The sequence below is a fragment of the Gymnodraco acuticeps genome, unplaced genomic scaffold (assembly GCF_902827175.1).
Source record: "Gymnodraco acuticeps unplaced genomic scaffold, fGymAcu1.1, whole genome shotgun sequence".
Classification (NCBI taxonomy): domain Eukaryota; kingdom Metazoa; phylum Chordata; class Actinopteri; order Perciformes; family Bathydraconidae; genus Gymnodraco; species Gymnodraco acuticeps.
Genome location: NW_022991789.1, coordinates 2,301 through 21,561, shown reverse-complemented (window position 1 = coordinate 21,561; position 19,261 = coordinate 2,301). Strand labels below are relative to the sequence as shown.

Below are 19,261 nucleotides of genomic sequence, written 5' to 3'. Positions count from 1 at the left end.
TTTATACAATTTGTACTCTTAAAGAGTGCCTGCTGCAAATCCACTTAGGATATTTTCACTGTTGCTTTATTACAAGTAAATGAACCAAACCACAGCTGCACACTTGATTGAAATTCAAACATGAAACACCGTGACACTGATGTTGAATCCTTTGTAGCGTTCAGCTGCATTGGTATGTAGCGACTGGTGCTAACAGGAGCTACACATGCCTCTCTGTAGATCTAATGAGCGCTCTGCTTTGATGCTTTGAAGCTTTTGTAATCCCGGTTTATTGACTGTAAAAAGGCTGAAATTGACCGTGACCACTACAAGAGGAAAGCTTGTCTTTCTCCTTTCACTTGCTCTCTCTTGATCTCTGTCGCATAAATAAGACTTTGTGATGTTTTGTCAAACCGAGGTTAAAGAAGATGTCTTGAGGGAGATATTTTGCCACAGCAGCCGATGCAACTACTTATTTATATTTTCCTATTTACAATTCACATTTTTAACACTCTGCCTCGTCATACTTTAACACACTTTAGAAACTGCTCTTGAGACAGGATATGCGTGAATAGCTGACCTCTGTCATCAATCAAAGCAAAGACAATGAACCACTTACACAATAAGAAGGGGTTAACCAGACATACACACACACACACGCACACAAACTCTCAGTAACCATATACATTGTTCGGTTCTGGAACCTACAGTACATTGTATTTTTTTATTGTAAAATAAATTCAAATTGAGCAACAAAAGCTGCTATCGTGACAACATGAAAATGTTACGTTTTGCGTAGAAATAATGCAAAGTGTAAAGATATTTGCACAGGGGAATAAAATATGCTTTTCTTTACTTAAAAACTGAAACAATCTTGTCTTCATCCGCATGATTTCAGCCTATAACTCAGAGAAGGGTCGTCTCACTTCAGATGATGCTACTTGTCTGCTATCGCTCATCATTATGATGATGTGTTAGCGTGGAGGAGGGGAACATGCTAATGGCTATGCTGCCTAATGGGAACATTTGCTGATGTATTCTTTTAACCTGTGGTGTCTGGCTGCTGCAGACAATACAGAGGAAACAGCAGCTGGAAAATAGCATTGAGAGGAGTGCATGATGGCACTATAAATGTGTGTGCGTGTGAGCGTGCAGCTGTGTCCTATCTCAGTGAAGGGGTTGAGGCTGTGTGTGTGTGTGTGTGTGTGTGTGTGTGTGTGTGTGTGTGTGTGTGTGTGTGTGTGTGTGTGTGTGTGTGTGCATCATTTCTCTCCATCCTGTCAATTTTGATTGACACATGGAGGAGGGAGGTGTATAATTTATCACTTCCTGGTTGGTCCCATCCCACAATGCCCTGCAGCCAGAGACCAGGGTTGGTCCCCTGGAGCAAGAGCCAGTTTATTAAACCCTTAATGGACATGGACGCACACCCACACACACACACACACACACACACACACACACACACACACACACACACACACACACACACACACACACACACACACACACAACACCACACACACACACAACACAGTCTCTCTCCCTGGCTGCCTCTCAGTCATGTTTAATGTATAATGAATGAATGATTCATAGCAGGGGAGAGGATTCTGTATTTTAGGACTACTTATTCATTTATACTCACACCAGTCGCTTTTTAAAAATTATACCCTGGGTGTGATTTTAGTTTTTTCTCAGCATGTATAGGGTCGCCAGGTTTTCTAGACACATCATCCGAATGATTTTCAATGCGCAGTTCCTCTTTTCGGTTTAATCCTGCTTTTTGTTAACCGTCCCAGAAGCATCCGTGAAGCACTTTAATAACTACTGCTCTATTTTAAAATATGAATTCATCCAGGGATTACACACTGTGGGGGAAGCATGTTCTTATAGATCCATGTTAAAGCTGCACTAATCAATACTCTTTTATTAGGAAATGATCAAATAGGTCTGTAATGTGAAATGAGACTAAATGATCACCCGAAAATGAAATGTCTCTTTGCTCTACGGAGATGTTTAGTGTCTTTCTTTGGTTTTTCAGGCCTGCAAATGTAGTATTTGAGTGTTTTGATTCAGTCTCACTAGAATTACATTTGTTATTCTATGTAGCAACATGTGTCTTTTTGATAATTGACAATATGCACATCTCCACATACACACATCACACATGAATGGCTTCTGTATGTCAGGGTCACAAAGACAGGAAGATGATATGTGATACTCGGTGAGCTTCGAGGCCCACGCTGAAAAAAGGAGGTGTTTACCCAACCTGCAGAGCGTCCTGTCTTCCTGTGACACATGTCAATTCCAATGTATTCATAAAGTGCATCTAACAATCAGCTAGGTATGTCATCATGAAGACAAAAGAGAAATGGGGGATGTAAATTGCATGACATATTTCGTCCCGAGGCATGCGTCAGGTCTTCTTTACTGTGTGTCTGTTATAGGTGTCTGTCTGTGTGAGAAGGGCAGATGGTATAGCTCTAGGAATCATTTCTCTGCATTAGAGTGCACAGCAGGTGGTGCCACGGCCTGCATGTGTGTGTGTGTGTGTCGTCGTGTTCACAAGGACATCTCTGCAGACCTTGCCTTTGGCCTGTGTCACAAGCGCTCATGTCTTCTCTGCTGTGTGTGTGTTGATGCATGTGTGTGTCAGAGCGGCAGTGAGACAGGCTGTAGAGTGAGATTGAAGAAGTCTTTGTCAGGCTGAAGATGAAAAGGCGACAAAAGGGACGAAATTATGAAAAGTTTACAAGTCTCTGATGATCTTTTATTTGAAGAGATTTGATTGAGAGATTGAGAAGGCAAGTGTTTATTTTATTAGCTCGGAGCTGAAAGTGAAAAGGGACAATTCAGAAACATTGATTAAGGGCAACCAAGCTAAACTTCCAGAAGCTTTGTAGTAAACATTTAAACAAATGTGTGTGTCTACTTCTGTCTGTCATATTTGCTTTAACAGACTGCGATCCCCCTCCTCACATTGGCTGATATTCAGGAAGTGCAGGTCCTCAGCGAGCAAATCAGAGCTATGGCTTGCTATTTGACTGCCTGCTGGCTTTTATCCGAACAGATGGCTCCTTAGTGAATGAGAAATGACATTCATGTGAAATGTTACGGGCAGCAGACGCAGACTGATGGAGGCAGGGGAGAGGACATGTCTGTGATTCAGATACAGGCAGATGTCAGAGTGCTGGGATCTTTTTTTCTCCTCACAGAACAACACAGACAGGCTCTAAGTGGAAAACCATGTCAGTGACGAGTGCCATTTATCAAAAATATCCTGACATGGTACTTTGAGTGGCAGCCACCATAGAGAGACAGATTGTACGAGTTTTCATCTTTTAGTCGACAGCTGCCAAATTGGGGGTTATGTCACTGAAAATATTTTCTCTTTCGTGTAATTTGGGAAAGTAGTTATTATCTGTATTTTAAAGATGAATGAGGGATTTTAAACTAATGCACTTCCTGTTTGCTGTTGAACACTCTCCTCTATGATTGTGTTACATCACCTCATCATCTCTACATGCAGAATAATACAGGGGGGGTGTGTTTTTGTTCTCTCCTTTTCTCTGAATTATTAGGCGAGTTAGAAAAGGCCATCAGAGATCTGTTTCCTATCTACCATTAATGGAAATAGAGTGTGTTCATGTGTTTTATAGAGGATAATATGGCTGCTTAAGAGACAAAGGTTAAAATATCTTAACCAAAATATGATGTGACACACAGCAACAACATATTATGTTAAAAGCTTTGTTAGTGATTTCTCAGAACTAAGTTGTTAGCATGTTAGCTAAGAACTTCAGCATCATAAATTCAGAAGCATAAACTAAAACAGACGTACATTATTTGAATCAATAGTTTGAACTGTTCCATAGATCCATCCGTGTAGCTTGAGATTTCAGCTGATTTGACTGGGTTTTTGATGCCATTTGATTCTACTGTAATATAACAAACAATGATTAATTTGTACTTTGTTAGACATGAAATACACCTTAGTATACACCACATTTGTGCAATTGATGATTAACACTTTATCTTATTTTCATTTGTGAGTCTGCCTTTGTTTGTGTTAATTGTAGGCTTGTTACTATCATCAGTCATGCCCCATTTAGTGTTGGATTGTGCAAATACACTGAGTAATAGTGTAGTGAGTAATGTGTTATAGTCCATAGCTCCTGTTTCTTCGTTTGAGGTTAAATTAGGCGTCATTTATTAGCATTAGTTATTCATCTATCCACGATTACCTCATCTGTCAGTTTGCAGTGTGTGCTAGGGGTGTGTGTGTGTGTGTGTATTTGACTGGGAAGTAGTACATATCAGAAACCAATAACTAGATCCATTTTTTGAATTTGATGTTCTTTTTCTGAAAATGTCTGGTGTTTTTTGATGACGGTCAACAAAGGGCTGGGACTTTAAAAAACCTGCTAAATCCTTTATACACACCCACAACCACACACACACACACACACACACACACACACACACACACACACTCTTGCTCTCTCACTAGCACTCCACTGAAGTTCAGTACACAGCTGTGCTCTTTCCTCTGAGAAGCTGAGACACGAACACACACATACACACACACACACACACACACACATTGATTTGAACTGTAGTGGATGATAGAGAAGGTTTCGCTCTTGCTTTCGTGATTGAATTAATGGGATAGTTTTGAGATTTAAAACATTTTGTTTCTGAGATTACACATCATGTTTAATGTAAAAGACGATTGCATTATTTAGTCAATATTATGCTTTTTTTAAATGTATCTTCAGCAGTGGATTTCATTCTACATATGTGTGAAACATGAAGGCAGATGGATGGAAACCTAGAGGAAAGATGATGGATAAAAAACGAAGAGAAACAGAGTCGAGTGGGTGTTTGTTGTGACACAGAAAACCCTCAAAAACAGAGAAAATAAAGACTTAGACAGAGAGGGATTAGAGGAGTTAATCTGTAGTGATTGTGAGAGAGACCAGGGTGAAACAAGGGTTACTCTCATCCCTCATCTCTTTATCTCTTTGAAGCTCTTTCTGGGAATATTGTGGGGATTAATCTAGTCAACCATTTGCTCTTACATGGCCAAAGAAAGTACTACTAAAGCTCTTGTCGTCCCCAGCTCTCTAAGTGCATTATTTTGTGATGTTTGACTTCTCTTTCATCCTGGAAATCTCACCCCCTCTCTTTCTCTTGGTCCACAGACAACATACTTGGTCCGCATAAGTTCCAGGATGTGGGGAACTTCAGCACCTTCCTGCTGGACCGCTCGTCAGGCGTGCTGTTCCTCGGAGCCAGGGATGCCATCCTATCTGTGGACACCAACAACCTGAACCAAGTGCCCCGAAAGGTAGGAAGCATGTGTGCTAGTGAGGGGTCAATACATTTGTCATATTATATTATCAACATTGTTGAACTGATTTGGAGGATCACATAGGTTCATATTAGGCTGACGGATGAATTAAACCAACCAGGAACAGAGAGTAAAAGGTACATAAAAAATTTCTGGAGATATAAATATTTGGATGAGAAGATTAATACCACTCAATGCTGTATGGTTAATATGAAGTTAGGCTTTAATAGCTTGATAAGTCATCTTTAAAGGGTCTGGTTTATTTTCTACATTTGGAAAAACTCAAGCTGTTCCCTCCACTTCCTATCCTCCAGTCCATGCTACAGTAAGCTAAGCTAAATTGCTCCTTACTTTGGCTTCCTACTGGTCAACTCTGTGCAAGAAATGAAAAATAAATGTCCTTTAATGGTTCTCAATACTAATGGAGGATCAGAGGGAAATAATCAAAAGATGCGGGGTCAGGTTTGGCCTTTAGATATCATATATCCTATTTACTTCCTTCAAGAGATGTCCACCACTGAAAAAAGGGCTCTTTGTGCGAGTGCTGTGATGAGTCTAAACACTGATTACTAATCAGCTTTTGATGAGCAATGACCAGGCCTTACCCACTTCTGTCTCTCTCTCCTCTCATTTCAGATTGTTTGGGATGTGCCGGAGGAGAAGAGGAGGTCTTGTGTAGCAAAGGGAAAAACTGAGGTGAGAGCTGCGTGTGTGTTTTCCCCTCACACGCCTTCTTCATGTAATATAAGGTTCAGTTCTTAAAGTCAAAGGTTGTTTGGCTAAGTGATGCCTAGATCATTTTTACAATTTTGTGCAAAATGTTTGTGTCCTGAAACTTGATGACCCTCTGAAATATTATTCATTTTAGGAATAATTTACTCAATACAAGTGGCCCATAGAGATTTGAAACGTGTGATGTCATGGACCTATATGTTATGCTCCAGTGTGTGTGTGTGTGTGTGTGTGTGTGTGTGTGTGTGTGTGTGTGTGTGTGTGTGTGTGTGTGTGTGTGTGTGTGTGTGTGTGTGTGTGTGTGTGTGTGTGTGTGTGTGTGTGTGTGTGTGGTCTAGCATTACTATACTTGTGGGGACCTAAAGCTGTTTACATAGTCACGTGTGGGGACTGGCTTCCCTTATGGGGACAAATTGGAGGTCCCCATGAGGGGAATTATTAATTTTAGGGTGAAGACTTGAAGATTAGGGTAAGGGTAACGGTTCGGCATGTGTTGGTTATGGTTAAGGTTAGGATAAGTCTCCAGGAAATGCATGTAAGTCAATGTAATGTCCCCTGAAGTGATGTATACATGGTATGTGTGTGTGTGTGTGTGTGTGTGTGTGTCAAAACCCCGTGCTGCTAGGCATCGGATGGGAAGTTCTGGGACAGCTGCCAAAACCTCATCGTGTGTGTGTGTGTGTGTGTGTGTGTGTGTGTGTGTGTGTGTGTGTGTGTGTGTGTGTGTGTGTGTGTGTGTGTGTGTGTGTGTGTGTGTGTGTGTGTGTGTGTGTGTGTGTGTGTGTGTGTGTGTGTGTGTGTGTGTGTGATACAGAATGGGTGTCAGAGGGGTGTATGTGTAGTCACAGATGCCCAGTATCTGTGTATGAAACTGATTAAATAGAGCGTACTGTACACTCAAGCTGTACATTTCATTATGCTGGGACTACATTAGGACATCAACCAAATAGTTTACAGTAAACGAATCATACACTGAAAGTTTTGGAAGAGAATTGGGCTGAAAATGTAGCCTCCTATTATCAGTATTAACAGAGCGAAGTGCAATTTGGTTTGACCCATTTTGTACAATCATAATGAGCTTTCTGTTGAGGTGAACGACTGATGAAGGCCGGAAAGAGAAGGGCTGTGTGTTTTCTGAGAAGACATTGATTACAAGATTACATGTGAGTCAGAAGGATTACAAATAAGTGGAGAGAGGGAAGGAAACAGGAAGTGGAAGGACGCTAGACAAGTGAGTGAGTAAGGAAGGATGAGGAGCATTGTTGCAAGACAAAGAAAGAGAGAAATACAGAGCAGGAGACAAGAAACTAGACTCAACAAGAAACTACCTTGAATTGTACCCATAGAGACGTGTGTGAGTGGGTGAGTGAGTGACACACATCAGGGTAAGTTGGCAGGGTTGCTCAGTAGCTCAGCAGGATGTTACTAAGCGTAGGACATCTGCAATGTTGCAAAAGATAAAATAGTACTTTGCTGTCAACATTGATCATAAGGCAGAGCAAGGCATCATACATGTCTCTTGTGAACTATAAAGGAAGGCTAGACCAAAGTTAGTTCAAACCATTGTTGACTCATCTGTTGTTATTACTGGGTGTTGATTGGAGAATATGTCCAGGTGTGTGCTGCCTTTCAACACCTACAGTGGTAATAGGTTTGGACTGATTGACGCACAGCCCAATAATATTCTTGTACACTCTGGGTGTAATGAATGATGACAATTTGATTGTAGAAAGACTCTGTGTAAAGGTTAACATACAGAAATAAAACACTTTTGGTTTTGTTGCAACACAAAGAGAGGAGCTTATCCACCTGCACTTTTTATTATTATTTTATTATTCCATTTTGATATTTTGGGCCACTTCAGGGCAGCCCGACAGCCTTTAAACAAATCATTCACACATGATAATAAGTGGATTTAGCTAAAGTCTTAGCAAACAGTTGCCTAACAACACACCAGGAAGAGAGTAACACCAGGCAGAGTTTTCTTGATATGGTTATAGATGAGGAGTATGTACCTCTTGGAGAAAAGGAGAGCTTTTAACATAATAAATATAAGGATTTCTAATTATAATCTCCAACACACTGACATATAAAAGACTTGAACAGAATAGAGTCATTTGATTCAATCCATGCCAGATTGTGAATTCATCTTATTAGTATGAATGACGTTAATTCGGACCAATGAAATATCTAATCCCAAACTGATCCCATTGTTGTCATTCTGAGCTCTCTTCATCTCTGGCCCTGCGTCTGTCTCGGGGGACAGGGTGGTGGCATGGTGGGGCGGGGGCTGATTTGGGTGTCATAATTTTGCCATCAGAGAGGATCAGGTCCCGAGGGTGAAGGTGACTCAGGCCTCGGGGGTGAAGGTGACTCAGGCCTGGAGCTCATCCAAGATGGCACGCACGCAGACGCTCACTAAAAACTGCCTGCGTCATGGTTTCATGCTGACTGGGGAGGAACAATGGAGGTGTTTTTCCATACTCTCTGCGGACTCAAAATGTGTGTGTACACAGAGGAGAGCTCAACAAATACATCATCTATGTTGTGTATTTATGAGACCTACAAGGACTGCATATGTGAATATTTATGGATCATTAATGAATGAAAATGAGGCCGTTTGCATGCATGTTAGTGTGAGTAAGTATGGATGGTCTCTGCTGGTAGCAAAGGGGGTCTCAAGTGTCCCTCCCATCAGTGGGGGTCTCCTATTTCCAATCACATTCATTAATACTCCAGCTGCTCTCAGAATCTACTGCAACCTTTGTCCTAAAGCTCAGTGTGGTTAATACTTCTGTTCACGGGGAAAATAAATATTATTTTTGTTTTAAAACTAGAAATCAGAATAGCAATATCAATTTAAAGAATAATGCAGTTATATATTTTAACCTCTCTTTGTATTCCCCTACACTGGGTAAATAAGCAAATTTAGGCTACAGATGATAATATTACAATTATTTTGACTATTCATAAATATATATATATATTTGATTATTAATATAAATATTTATAATACATATTTGTATGTATTTAAATGTATAAATTCAATAAATACATCACTTATTTGTCTTACAATTATTAAAAAAATGTTTTTATTTCATGTTATTTAAAATCTTCATAAAGTTAAATCCGGATGTTAATAATACTATTCCTGGGTGTTTGTCTCCCCCTGCAGGTTGACTGTAATAACTACATCCGTCTGCTGGAGTTTCTGGGCGATGGACGCATCTACGTGTGTGGCACCTACGCCTTCGACCCCCAGTGTGCCTTCCTGGTCCGTTTTTTCTGTGTGTTTTGTAAAGTGTATGTTTGTGTTAGTCCCTGTCTGCATGTATGAATTCATATTTGAAGGAGACTTTATCAGGCAGATCTGTGCCTGAGGATCTGTCAGATAGCTGCACTGTGCTATAACTCCAAACTGGTGTGTGTGTCCGCTTGCATGTCTTTGTACCTTGCACCTTCATTATGGGCATTGATAGCTGCAAATGAATCTCTGTGACAAGTTCCCACACTCATTCACACCAAAATCCTTCACCAAGGGGACAGGCAGAAGAGTACATAATCACACACAACAATATATATAGCTATCCTACTATGCAAACGTATTATTTTTTTAGGCTCCACTGTCACACTCAGTACAAAGAAAATTGTGAAGTGCAAGTCAACAGTAGTTTATTGTGACATTTTAAGCAGACAATCAGACGAAACTCAAAATATTTAACTCACTGTAAAAAGATGGAGGATGGAGGACATAACAAACAAAAGACAGCTGTGAAAAAATATTATCTACAATATAATTATTTATTTGATATTTCCCTATTGTAGTTCTAACTATTCCTACTCTTGTCGTCCTGCAGGAGATCACCTCCTTCACCCTGGAGAAAGTTGAGGATGGAGGAGTGAAGATGGAGACAGGGAAGGGGAAGTGTCCCTTTGAGCCCAGTCAGCATTACACAGCTGTCATGGCAGGTGAGTCAGTACCACTGAATGTTACACTTAATAATCTGCTTTAATATCAGGCTAATCTGAGGGATAAACTAATTTACTTCCTCTCTCTTGTGTCTAGGTGGTACCCTTTACACAGCAGCCACCAGTAACTTCCTGGGAACGTTATTCGACATCTCCCGGGCAACGGGCACTGAGCAGGAGCGCATCCGAACTGAGCGATCCATCAACTGGCTGAGTGGTGAGACACACTGAAAGCCCATAGGACACACAGTGACACACTGCCACTTCAAATTGCCACGGTCATATTTCCCACAGGAAAAAGTCTAATTGTGTGTGTGTGTGTGTGTGTGTGTGTGTGTGTGTGTGTGTGTGTGTGTGTGTGTGTGTGTGTGTGTGTGTGTGTGTGTGTGTGTGTGTGGGTGTGTGTGTGTGTGTGTGTGTTTCTCAGACCCAGAGTTTGTGAGCTCAGCCTTCATAGAGGAGTCTGCAGAAAACAACCCGATAGGGGACGACGACAAAATCTACTTCTTCTTCACGGAGGTGGCCAAAGAGTACGACCTCTACACCAAAGTCAAAGTGCCCAGGGTGGCACGAGTCTGCAAGGTAACCCATCGCGATTAAATTGAGTGATACATTGACCGATTGATTGATCGATCAATTGCCTCATTCCTCGTCTTCTCCCACTGTCTGTTCAGTCTGATGTGGGAGGGATGAAGACCCTGCAGCGGCGCTGGACCACTTTCCTCAAGGCGCAGCTGGTGTGTGAGGACAGACCGACCGGGCAGCGCTACAACATCCTCACTGATGTCTTCACCACGCAACACACTCCGGGAGACCCAAGCAGCACTCAGTTCTACGGACTGTTCACCTCCCAGTGGTAAGCTGAGGAGCAGGCAGGGGAAAACAGAGCTTCTTTTAACTTTTAATTTAAATAATGTAATTGATAATGTAATTTTTCATTTTAGGTTGCGTCATTGACAATTAACTGTCAGCTATTAAAGGAGAGAAAGTAGATTTTGTAGGGAGGCAGAGGGAGCAGAGATTGCAGTGTTTCCTGTCTTTATGCTAAGCTAAGCTAACTGTCTCCTGCCTGTAGTTTCTTATTTACTGTACAGTGTGAGACATATTCTCAGATAACTCTCACTAAGAAATGGAAAGTGTTTTTCCCAAAATGTCAACTATTCTTTTCATATCAAACAACTTCATTTAACCTTTTCCCTAATGTAACAGAAACATAGCCTAAAATGTGAACATTTATTTGTCTTCTTCATAGGGAGCATGAGGAGTTGTCAGCAGTGTGTGTTTTCAGTCTGGCTGAAATCAGCAAAGTGATGGACGGCCCTTTTAAAGAGCTGAAGAAGACCTGCGACTGGATCAACCCTGAACCTGTCCCCACACCAAGACCTGGACAGGTACTAAACTGTTCAACCACACAACTACTGCATATGTACTCAGCATTTCTACTTCATAAAATACCTTTCATTATATACAAATAACTCAGACTTTTTCTATCCTTCCCTCTACATTTGTTAGTGTCTGAACAACGCTTTGAAGGCCGAGGGCTACGAGTCCTCCCTGAAACTTCCCGACAAGGTGTTGACTTTTGTGAGGGACCACCCGCTGATGGAGAACAGCGTTACTGCAGCACCTCTACTGGTCCGCAAGGGAGTCAGATACACCAAGCTGGCTGTAACGCAGATGGGAGGCGGAGAAAGGCAGAAGGGAGCAGTGCTGCACCTCGGAACAGGTGAGGAGAGGGAGGAAGGGTTCAGAAGAAAGGAGGCAGTAAAAAAGACAGAAAGCGTGAAGAAATGAACTCAAACCTCTGTGTTTGTGTGCTGCAGATCGAGGGGAGCTCCACCGGGTGGCGGTAGTGGGACAGAACGCCACCTTGCTGCAGGAGATTCCTCTGTTCAGCTCACAGGAGCCCGTCAACAACATCTTACTGCACCAGGTATTGGCACAGTTCTTCACACACATGCTGCATATTTCCATCTGCTCTGTTTTGCAGCTCAGTGGTTCTGTAATGTCTCCATGTGTTTGCAGGGTCTGGCTCTGGTGGGCAGCCCCCTGTCTCTGGCTCGGGTCCAGGCTGAAGGCTGCGCTCTGTACTCCGACTGTAAAGAGTGTGCCAGAGCCAGAGGGCTGGGCTGTGATTGGAGCACAGAGGAGGCCGCCTGCAGGCCCACCACTGCAGAGTGAGTACTGCTGGAATATAAAACTGGAAATCTTCCAAATGTAAAAATAAAGGCAGACAGCAACAGTATTGGGTTGGAAAATGGTTTGGTTATGTGTCAAAAATAAACAGTTTTCTGTGTGTCCAGGCCTGGTCCAGGTGATGTGGTTGACAACGCTTTGAGAAAGTGTGATAAAGAGGAGGGTAAGCGTGATTTGATTTTTTATTCAAAAAGCTACAGTGTAATTTTGGCAAAGATGTCAAGCCTGTGTAACATTAACATATTCTCCTTGTGTGTTTCTCTTCTGCTCCCTGCGTGTCATCTCCTCCAGGGCGTTGCAGTCCGTCCATGAGGGAGTTGCGGGTGTCTCTTGGTCTGCGTCTCCTGTTGCCATGTGTCCAGCTGTCTCCCAGGCCCTGCAGCTGGGAGCACCCCCCCCACAGACACACCCGGCAGCACAACTCTGACCTGGAGGTGACGGTCACAGAGGACAGCCTCGGAGACTACATTTGCACCTGCCAGGTACACAGGCAAAACATATATTCAAAACTTATCTTTGCATATTCAGCCTGTTAAATGTGTATCCTGCTATAAGACTCCCAGTTAACTGCAAACTGCAGAGTTTAAAAGTACCTGTTTTAACGGTTTACGAGATTAAACAAGTCATATTTTTCTGTGTCATGTTGCTATTCTCCAGGAGGCAGGGCCAGGAGTCAGAGAACTGACCCCCTGCCGCAGAGCAGCCTATCAACTGACTCTAGAAGGCCCTAATGCTGGAGGAGTGGTGGTGACAGCAGGGGGGCGCCACGTGCTGGCCATCTACATCCTTTTCTTCTTCTTGGGTTTAGCGTTTGGTGCGTTCCTCCTCTACTTCTTGACCCGTCGGCGCAGCATTGTCCACCAGGGTCACCACCTGCCGGATAATTCGCTGTCGTCAGAGAAGGGGCGGGACTTGCTGGGCTCCTCGGCCACGCCCCAGTCCCCGAGCAGCGCCAGCCTGCTGTCCGATGGATTCAGGCTGACGGAAAAACACAACGGGACGGTGACCTCCAACACGACCACAACGCTCCTCAGCAACAATGGGAATGGTGGTCACCATGGCAATAGTTACAGCGGCACCCTGATCAGCCCCAGCAATGGCCACGGGAACTCCCTGTACTCCAACTGCAACACCAGCAACAGCGGACTGAAGCTCACCTCTGAAATTTTAGCTGCAGATTTGCTGGATGGAAGGACGGGGGAGAGGGGGAGTCTGGACATGAGGGAGTCTGGGGATGAGGTGGATGAGGGGCTGGGGGACGCGTTGGGGGATGGAATAAAAGGACTAGAGGAGGAGATGGCAAGCTTTCCCATGTTTAAATTACCAGCACCACTGGCTCAGTGTGAAGAAAGCTCAATATGAAAGGTTGATGTAAAAGTTGATGCGCCATTTAGCATCCTCAGAACAAACTGAACTGTCCCAGGACGGATGCAAAATGGCTACTACTAAATGCCTTTAAACGGGAGCTGTGGCATGAAGAGAGACTACAGAGATATATGAGAAATATACGTTTATCAAGCATGTGCGGGAGAAACCAGTGTTGTGAGGCGTTCAGGATGAGAGCCACAGCTGAAAAATGTGTCATAATATAAATTGTAAATACGAAGAGTCCAAGCTGATTGTGATGTCGCGCAATTTAAATGTTTAAAAAAAAATCAAAGATGACGTGTCTACACGTGTAGACATTGAAAAGCCATATTGTTTTCTCCTTTACTCCTGTTGTTGTTTGCTCTCTCATTCTCCTGACACTTTGAATCTTTCAGCACCTCTGTCTCTTTCTCTGTGTTTCTGCTCCTCTCTCTGACACACCGCTGACATCCCAGAGGTCACAGACTGTCCCGTCATGCAGCATCAATCCTGGGCTTCAGGCAGAGCGATGTGGCTGTCAGAGAGCAGAGAACCGTGGAGAGAGTCCTTCAGGCGGACTCCAGTGATGGGGCTGTCCCTGCCTGCACTGCCACACAGCTCAGCAGGACGATACGTGTCAGTGTGGAAATCTCAACATGCAAGAAACTGACAGGTGACATGTCTCTGTTCACCTTCAGTTACTGGAACATGTGAATGTGAAATTAATTTCAGCCTCACGGGATGGACCTTGCCACCATCACCTCGTTTTGTGAGTGTGGAACTTAAATCATGTATTGTTTTTGTCATGTTGTTTTGTAATAAAGCATAACAAAGTTTCTGGTTGTGGGTGTGCTTCTCTTACCCCCCCCCCAGAAATCAAACATGTAAGCATTCTTCAAGTGTTTGTAAAGTAGCTCTGACTGAGTGTGTGCACCTTTATTAAGATGTATAATACATTGATCCATAAGTACAGTTCCATTGATATTACATTTCCTTTAAGTTTGACATTTTGGTTGAGACCTTTTGATCTACTATGATTTTTATCTCATGACCATTTTTATAAAAAAAATGTCCAACACACTAGACTTCATTCCATCCATGGTGTCTTTTTTTGTTTCATTTCTTCCTCTGTTTGTTTTCCCGCCATTGTAATAGTCTTCCCCACCCTGGCTTGTTCCACCTGTGCTTCATGTCAATGAGTCTTTTGTGCTTTTGTGTATTTAGTATTAGTTTCCTCACTTTCTATATCATTTTGTCATCACTTCCTGTATTATTTCCCTTGTTGTTTCACCATGTCCTAGTTATCTCCCTGTCTTTTGAGTTTCTAGTACAGTATATCTTGTTTTCAACTATTGTGGATTTGCTTATTTGTTACCCACCTCCTGGCATCTTTTTTCTATAATCCTAACCCCTTAAACAATAATTCCCCAGACTTTTGTGCAAAGACAAATACCTTTAAATAACCACAATGCTTATAATAACTTAAGTTGAGGTGGTTGAGTATTTGTCATGTCCTTAACAGATTGTTCTTTGCTCAGCAGTGAGTTAGTAGTCATGACATCCTCTCAACCATCCAGCAGTTCTCTAGGCCTTTTGTAGCCGAACATCCTGAAGTCCTGCTCATAGAGCTCGTACAGCTTCCTCCTGTCCTCTAGGGGCACTGCGCTGAACCAGTCTAACAGAAAAGCAGGTGTGGTCATGTTTTCATAGGAAGGAGGGAACTGGATGTCGTCCTGCAGCATTAGGATCTTCAGCAGCTGTGAGGCGTCCTGCTGAAGAGTCTCCTGATGGCCCACGAAATCATACCTGGCAGGTCAAACAAACTCAGGTCAAACCACAGCATTGCTTTCATTTGTAATATGTGTCCCAGGGTTCTTGTATTTATTTCAGTCTCAGCCGCAGTAATAAGTAATTGTCTTGTTGAAATGTGTCCCTCCTGTGATTCCCTATTTGAACACAATTCTAAATCACTGTAGTGCACATTCACAAAACTACAGGGAAAACCTCAAGATTGAAACAACATCAACAAGGCTTGACTTAATTGGTTTTCAATGTAGTAGTCCATTCAGAGACCAATCCTTAAAAGTCAGACATTAAATAACACATTAATAACAATCATCTGCCCTGGCAAATAGTTTCTTGTATGCTGAGGTCTTAAACAAAATCTAAGAAGAAATATTGTGTTCTTTTTTGTACTGTCTGGACTTAAACCCAATGTCAATGTTATTCCCTCTGTGATGTCTTGTAGCTGTGAGAGTCAAATTCTGCATCTGGAATAGTTATCACAACTATATTTGAATTTATTTTATGTTGTTTAAAGAGAGAGAGTGGTTTCTAGCGTAAATTCTATAAGGCGTTTCATTATTATATTTGGGCATTGGTCTTTGTTTAATATAGTATTATTAATTTGTGATCAATTTTGGATTAGATTAGGTCAGTGGTTCCCAAACTTTTTCAGTCGGGCCCCCCTTGGGTAATTGGAAATATTTTCGGGACCCCCCAACCCGGTTCCCATCTATATTGGTAGGATTAATTGTATATTGTTGTAAAAACATTACATTTTCTCTACTAATAATAAGAAGATACAAAGATCCAACTATAATTTTATGAGCGATGAGCGAACTATGGATAAATCAAAGAAAAGTACCGGAGGAACACAGGATTTAATTCTGTGTGGACAGAGTTATCTGCTTTCACAGCAAACAATGCTGGTTTACCGGTATGTTTGATATGTAGAGAGAAGTTGTCAACGGTGGTGCAGCCTTTAGTATCGAGGAACAACAAGGGAGAGGAAGACAGCTGACGATCTTCAGTCATAATTCAATGGGGTATGTAATTTATTTCAGAAAACACTTTTTGTTATATTCCATGGAATGCTCTTAACGTCCCGATAGCAATGGATATATTAAATGCTTTGACAATAAATACATACAAAAATTAATCTGTGGAAGCCGTAGCGCTTTAAAAAGCACGACCAATCATCTGAGCCGGCCTGGCTAAAATAACTGGATGGCCTACCTGCCTGTCAGCCTTCCATCTGTGCACAAACTTATCTCGTGCCCTCATTGGTCATGTGCGCGTTCGTGTGTGTTGGAGGAGGGGCTCTGTAAGGAAGTCTGAAGGAAGAGGCATATTTTTTCCGGTTGTGTACTTTCAAATTCTAGCGCACTCGAGCTGGTTTCTCCATTCTTACCTACCCTACCTTTAACTCTTTTTAGGGTGCAGCTATGTTTTATTTATTTCAAAGTGGGCCCATTTTAATTAAAAAAATGTTTCCTTCAAATGTGCAGAGGACTCCCCAAGTGCTGTGTTTAATTTATTTGAAAGTAGGCTTGTGTATTATTTGTAATTCTCCTTATAAGAGTTCTTTGTTTCGTATTAGAGGTTAACAGTTTTATATCATGTAATAAATAGCCTAATAAATGCAAAAAAACTGTAGTTTTTTTCTGATATAACAATAAAAAAATTATGAAATATGTTTTGCGGCTCCAGACAAACATTTTTTTGGAAAAAGGAGCAAAATGGCTCTTTTGGTCAAAAATGTTGCAGACTCCTGACATAGGTACACATGCACTTGGCAAATGAATAATAATAATAATATATGCATAATTGCATATAAACATTGTGAACACTTATTTTCAAGTGACTTTTTTTACATTAATATGTTCACGCTGTGGTTTGGAACTGCTTTTGAATGTTATTAGTAGGGATGCCCGTCATGTTGCGCACTATCCGTGCTGAGTGTGCTGACTTTTCGTACAATGTCCCACTGTCTGGCTTCCTGCATAAAGTCAAGTGCTCGGCGCAGTTGTGGCGAAATGTCGCTCCTCTGTTTTCATTTAAACAGCTCCGTATCCGTTAGTTCAGCTAGCTAGCACCAGATGCTAACAACAACAATGCACGTAAGGTCTCTCTCTCGCTCGCTCGGGCCACACATACACACCCTCCCGGTCCTCCAGATGGCCAGTCGGTGCCTGCCGGTGAGCGTGGAAGTGTGGTCTGCCACAAGCGGGCGACAGGAGCGGGGCTGTCAGCATCAGCTTGCCTTGTAGATGGTATTTTAAACTCGATGCGCTCTGAAACTACGGGGCGGCCGAGGAAAAAAAATACACATGCGTTAATCGCGTTAAAATAATTAGTGGCGTACATTTTTTGTTATTATCGGTTATCGGTATCGGTCTTGAGAAGCAGGAAGTTATCGGTATCGGTTTCAAAAAACCAATATCGTGCATCCCTAGTTATTAGGCCTTTTGTTTTGGAAAATGTTGTGCATAATCAGTACTGTTTTAAGCTGTACTATCTCAACACATTTTAAAAGATTGAGTTTTTTAGATATGGGAGTTGTGTGTTCATATTTACCAACACCACAGACTATTCGTAATACTTTTTTTTGGGATGTTATTATTTTTTGTAGATTTGTTGAGTACGTGTTCCCCCATATTGCTGCCCTATTTCGGAGCAGTAGTAAAGGTAAGGGAGAAATAGAGTTAGAGTTATAAAGAGTATATTTTCTTCAAGAATGTTCTTAGTATGATACAAAATACCTATTGTTTTTGACAGTTTAGTCTGTACATAATTTATATGGTGCTTCCAATTGAGTTTTTCGTCAACAAGCAGTCCTACAAATGTACATGCACCAACTTTTTCTATCTCGGTATTGCAAATCCGTATAATGCAGTCATTTCTACTCTCAGACTTTGTATTGAATAACGTGTAATTTGTTTTGGCCACATTAAGGGATAATTTATTAACTGCAAACCAGTTACATAGTATTTCTAATTCTGCATTCACAATTTTAACAAGATCGCCAAGATTATGATGGGAGCAGAGAATTCAAAGTTCAGGTTCAGCCTCAATATATTTGGGGAGAATTAAAATGAGCCGTCTTTATTTGTAGACAGCCAAGACCCCTCCTGTGAGTGTTCGGTGAAGCATTATATGCTTACAAATCCAATGTAGGATATAAACACGACTAAACTGCAATGATAGCAAAGCTGTGGCTTGGGTTTTTGGGGTAATAAAGTCCAAATCATCGTTGGGCTGACAGCTGAGAAAATGCTGCATCTCTTGCATTTATTGACATAGAGGAGCCTTATTGTTTACCTTTTTAATATCATTTTTTGTAATTTTCAATTGCTTGGTTTTCGTGAAATTAGCCTGTTTTCCTATTAAAGTGTAACAGATTGATGCATCTCCACAGATCATCTTAAAGGCTTTGGAATCCCCCCCATTGTAGTTAAAAAAAACTGTCAAAACTAGGGCCCCCAAACAGCATCTTGCATAGGGCCCCCAAAAAGCTAGAAACGGCCCTGCCCAGAAGTAAACTACTTGTACTCACGAGGCTATGCTATTATGTGCAGAATCCCTCTCACTTTCAGGTGGTTTTGATTGAGTGTCCACACGTGGACATTTAAGGACTAAAAAACGATACATTTTTCACTTTGCTGTTAGCAAATCATTTGGCGCTCTAGCTAACAGGAATTCAATCAAGTGTCACAAAGTAATTTAGCCTATGGGTAGGTCAAAAATCGAATGGGTGCTGGCCATTGGCCTAATCATATCACCTGTGTTGGCTTTATGTTTTTGGTAAAAAAATGTGTTTGTTTCACATTTGCATTGATGTAATCAAAAATTGTTCTAATTTAATTGAATACAAATAATAATAATTTTCGAAAAAGAAAAAAA

At 41.7% G+C, this 19,261-nt stretch overlaps 1 protein-coding gene across 2 annotated transcripts; it reads left to right on the top strand.

Moving 5' to 3' along the window:
- Positions 1-5,183: 5,183 nt before the first annotated feature.
- sema4f (sema domain, immunoglobulin domain (Ig), transmembrane domain (TM) and short cytoplasmic domain, (semaphorin) 4F) lies at positions 5,184-14,412 on the top strand (the record flags this gene model as incomplete). 2 transcript variants are annotated; one of them, XM_034199600.1, is given in 14 exon segments in its annotated part: positions 5,184-5,329; positions 5,969-6,028; positions 9,240-9,338; positions 9,922-10,033; positions 10,131-10,250; positions 10,461-10,615; positions 10,708-10,889; positions 11,286-11,424; positions 11,546-11,759; positions 11,857-11,966; positions 12,059-12,210; positions 12,337-12,392; positions 12,521-12,711; positions 14,053-14,412. In XM_034199600.1, coding segments are annotated over 14 exon segments (1,847 nt in total), but the record flags the coding sequence as incomplete, so codon positions are not given.
- Positions 14,413-19,261: the final 4,849 nt, after the last annotated feature.